The 2,697-nt window shown below is 29.0% G+C and overlaps 1 protein-coding gene across 1 annotated transcript; it reads right to left on the bottom strand.

The window, feature by feature from the left end:
* Nucleotides 1-701: 701 nt before the first annotated feature.
* LOC111385377 (zinc finger protein CONSTANS-LIKE 1-like) lies at nt 702-1,497 on the bottom strand. The gene is made up of 3 exons (XM_023009758.1): nt 1,349-1,497; nt 1,093-1,239; nt 702-1,019 (listed from the first exon to the last, which is right to left on the bottom strand). The coding sequence occupies exons 1-3, from the start codon at nt 1,442-1,444 to the stop codon at nt 942-944; spliced, it is 321 nt and encodes a 106-aa protein (XP_022865526.1). The 5' UTR covers nt 1,445-1,497; the 3' UTR covers nt 702-941.
* Between the last annotated feature and the right edge of the window lie 1,200 nt (nt 1,498-2,697).

Raw genomic sequence — 2,697 nt, 5'->3', positions numbered from 1 at the left:
AAATTTTTTAAGTACTTTAACAGATTCTTTATACTTAACACATAATTTTATTATTTCCAATTTTTTTCCTATATTTTATTTTCATAAGCCTTTCTCTAAATTATTATATTATTTTCCTTAATTGAAATTATAATATTTTAAATGCATTTGATTATAGAGAGTGAGCCATACTCTTTAAAAGAGAGATTCTCTTAGAACATAATTTCAATCATTAACTCTCTAAAATAGATAGCATTTTATTTTATATTTAAAAAGTCTCTTTAAAATACTTTTATGTATATGAGAGAACATCTTAAATTTCGAAAGTAAAGCTTTTAATACTCTAACAATGCTCTCTCTTCTGACTCTTCATTTTACATTTTCAAGTAACATTTATTTTTTTCTCTTCATTCTTTAGTTGACTTATTTTTTCATATGATAATTTTCAATCAATTTAAGAATATTTGAATAATTCAAGTAGTAGAGTATTGATATCTATAGCTTATTAAATGCAATTATTACAAAGTAAGAATAGAGAATGGATTTTTGACTTATATAAATTGGTGAGTCAAACCTCACTCCATATTTCAGAAAGTTAGAATAGAGTCTTAAAACTTATTTTTAATCAGCAACTCTCTAAAATATAGAATATCTTGTGTTTAAAGAATTTTTTGGAGATGCGCTTATTGAATAACCTCGAACAAATCAAAGTGAAATGTATATGTCGTAATAACATGCTCCCTTTACAAAATTCTTAATCAGCCCACAATAACAAAGTACAATTAGAATCATAAACTAGCATAATACGAATCTATTAATCGTCCTTGACGATGATAGTTCAATGCAAGAACACGAAATTAATTCGTATACAAGAATATTGGAAAAGCATGCTGCAAATCTTGGAAGATCCCCACATCATCAATTTCTTAGTACTGTTTAATATGAATTGAAGGTCTGTTTTATCAGCTGGATACGTAAGGAAAATACATAAGACTAGACATAGCTGCTTCCAACCAATCTTCCTCATCATCATATTTAATCTGCACAAACATGTTAATATGTAATAAAATAAGAGTAAATATATTAATTTGAATGTATAGATAAGAAATTTACCTGGATCGAGTCATCATAACATGTATTATTTTCTTCACAATAATTCTCTCTTTTTTTCTCGTTTTCATATTCATCGGGTTCATTGTTCTTCGCAAACCTTCCTCGTACTCGGACGCGCTTGTCGGCTAGGGTTTTCCGACAGGCATACTGCAAAACCACATGAGTGAAGCTTAACATAAAGTGATTTAATAGATACTACACGAACAATTTTATGTAATTAAGTATTTATTTTGACATGTGAATTTAGAGTGAGAACCTTGATAGTTTTATTGAAATTCCTTTGGTTTCTTTTCTTCAAGTATCTTAGTATTCTGTCCTTCCTTTCTTCAATTGAGTATCGCCCAACTTTCATTGAAGTTTCTTCCACATTTGTTGCTGGCTTCCCTTGTATTCCCTATATAAAAAAAAAAAAANAAACATTTAGGTATGCATCTAAAACTTTAAGCAAGTTGCACTGCCTTGTGTCCCCTTTATTTGACAGTTGTTTCATGATTTTTCAATTTTGTTAATCTTTCTGGTGTTTATCTTAGTGCCTAGTGAACAGGGAATCTAGAACCTTTTGGATCAAGCAGTCAAGCACACACTAGTGTTTCTCCCTCACCATTGATGTGAAAGATTCCACTTTCTTTAAGAATTAAAATCGATTTTTCAGTTTAAAATTATTTTTTCAAGGTAATATTTACATATTGGCTAGATTTTTAGCTTTGATATATGACAAATTACTTTATTCTTTCAACTTTTGAAACATCAGCAAATAATTTATTTTCCTATTACTTAGTTGGAACTGGAGTGCCCTCACCACACATAATGATTTGCTTAGTGATTTTTATTTTTTAGATCAAAATTAAATATATAAATTAGTCTTATTTTCAATAGCTCAGAATTTTATGAACACATTCGATATTGTGTCAAAAGCACACGAAAGTCATGCATCCAAGTATAAGCGTCACCTATGTATAAAAATTGTGCATGTAATATATCTTTACTAAAAATAATAAATCATATGTTTGTAAATAAAGCGGTTGTTATAAAATAAAATATAGGGATAATTGTAGCTGAGACTCCAAACCTTTCAACCATTGTAGTCATCACCCCAAACCTTTCAAATCGTAACAGTTGATGCCTCAATAGACAGTTTCCATCCAATCTGTCATTAGTTGACCAAAAAAATTAATTTTGACCACATTTTGTCAATTTTAAAAGGCGAAATAGTAATTTAATATCTTTCCCATAAAATAATTAAAAACTTGAATCGAAAACAAAAACAAAAAAAAAAAAAAAAAAAAAAGGGGAGAAAAAAGAAAAAAAAAAAAAGAAGGGGAGAAAAAAGGAAAAAAGCATCTTCTTCTCCCTAACCTCACCCCCACCCCCATCCCCAAACTAGAAATCTGCCATAAGACAATCTACAAAATCTATACCTACATTATTTAGATTAAACAATCCCTAATTCTAGAAAATGAAAAGCAAATATCAGTGAAAAAGAAAAAAAATGCCAAACCCGCCATGGTTGCAAAAATCAGTTGCTTTATGAGAAGGTCAAAATTAATTTTTTGGGTCAATGAACGACAAATTGGATAAAAAACGTTCATTGGAGCCTCAGCTGTT

Source organism: Olea europaea, unplaced genomic scaffold (genome assembly GCF_002742605.1).
Source record: "Olea europaea var. sylvestris unplaced genomic scaffold, O_europaea_v1 scaffold3141, whole genome shotgun sequence".
Classification (NCBI taxonomy): Eukaryota; Viridiplantae; Streptophyta; class Magnoliopsida; order Lamiales; family Oleaceae; genus Olea; species Olea europaea.
The sequence above is the reverse complement of the archived record's forward strand: the minus strand, read 5'-3'. Positions and strand labels throughout refer to the sequence as shown.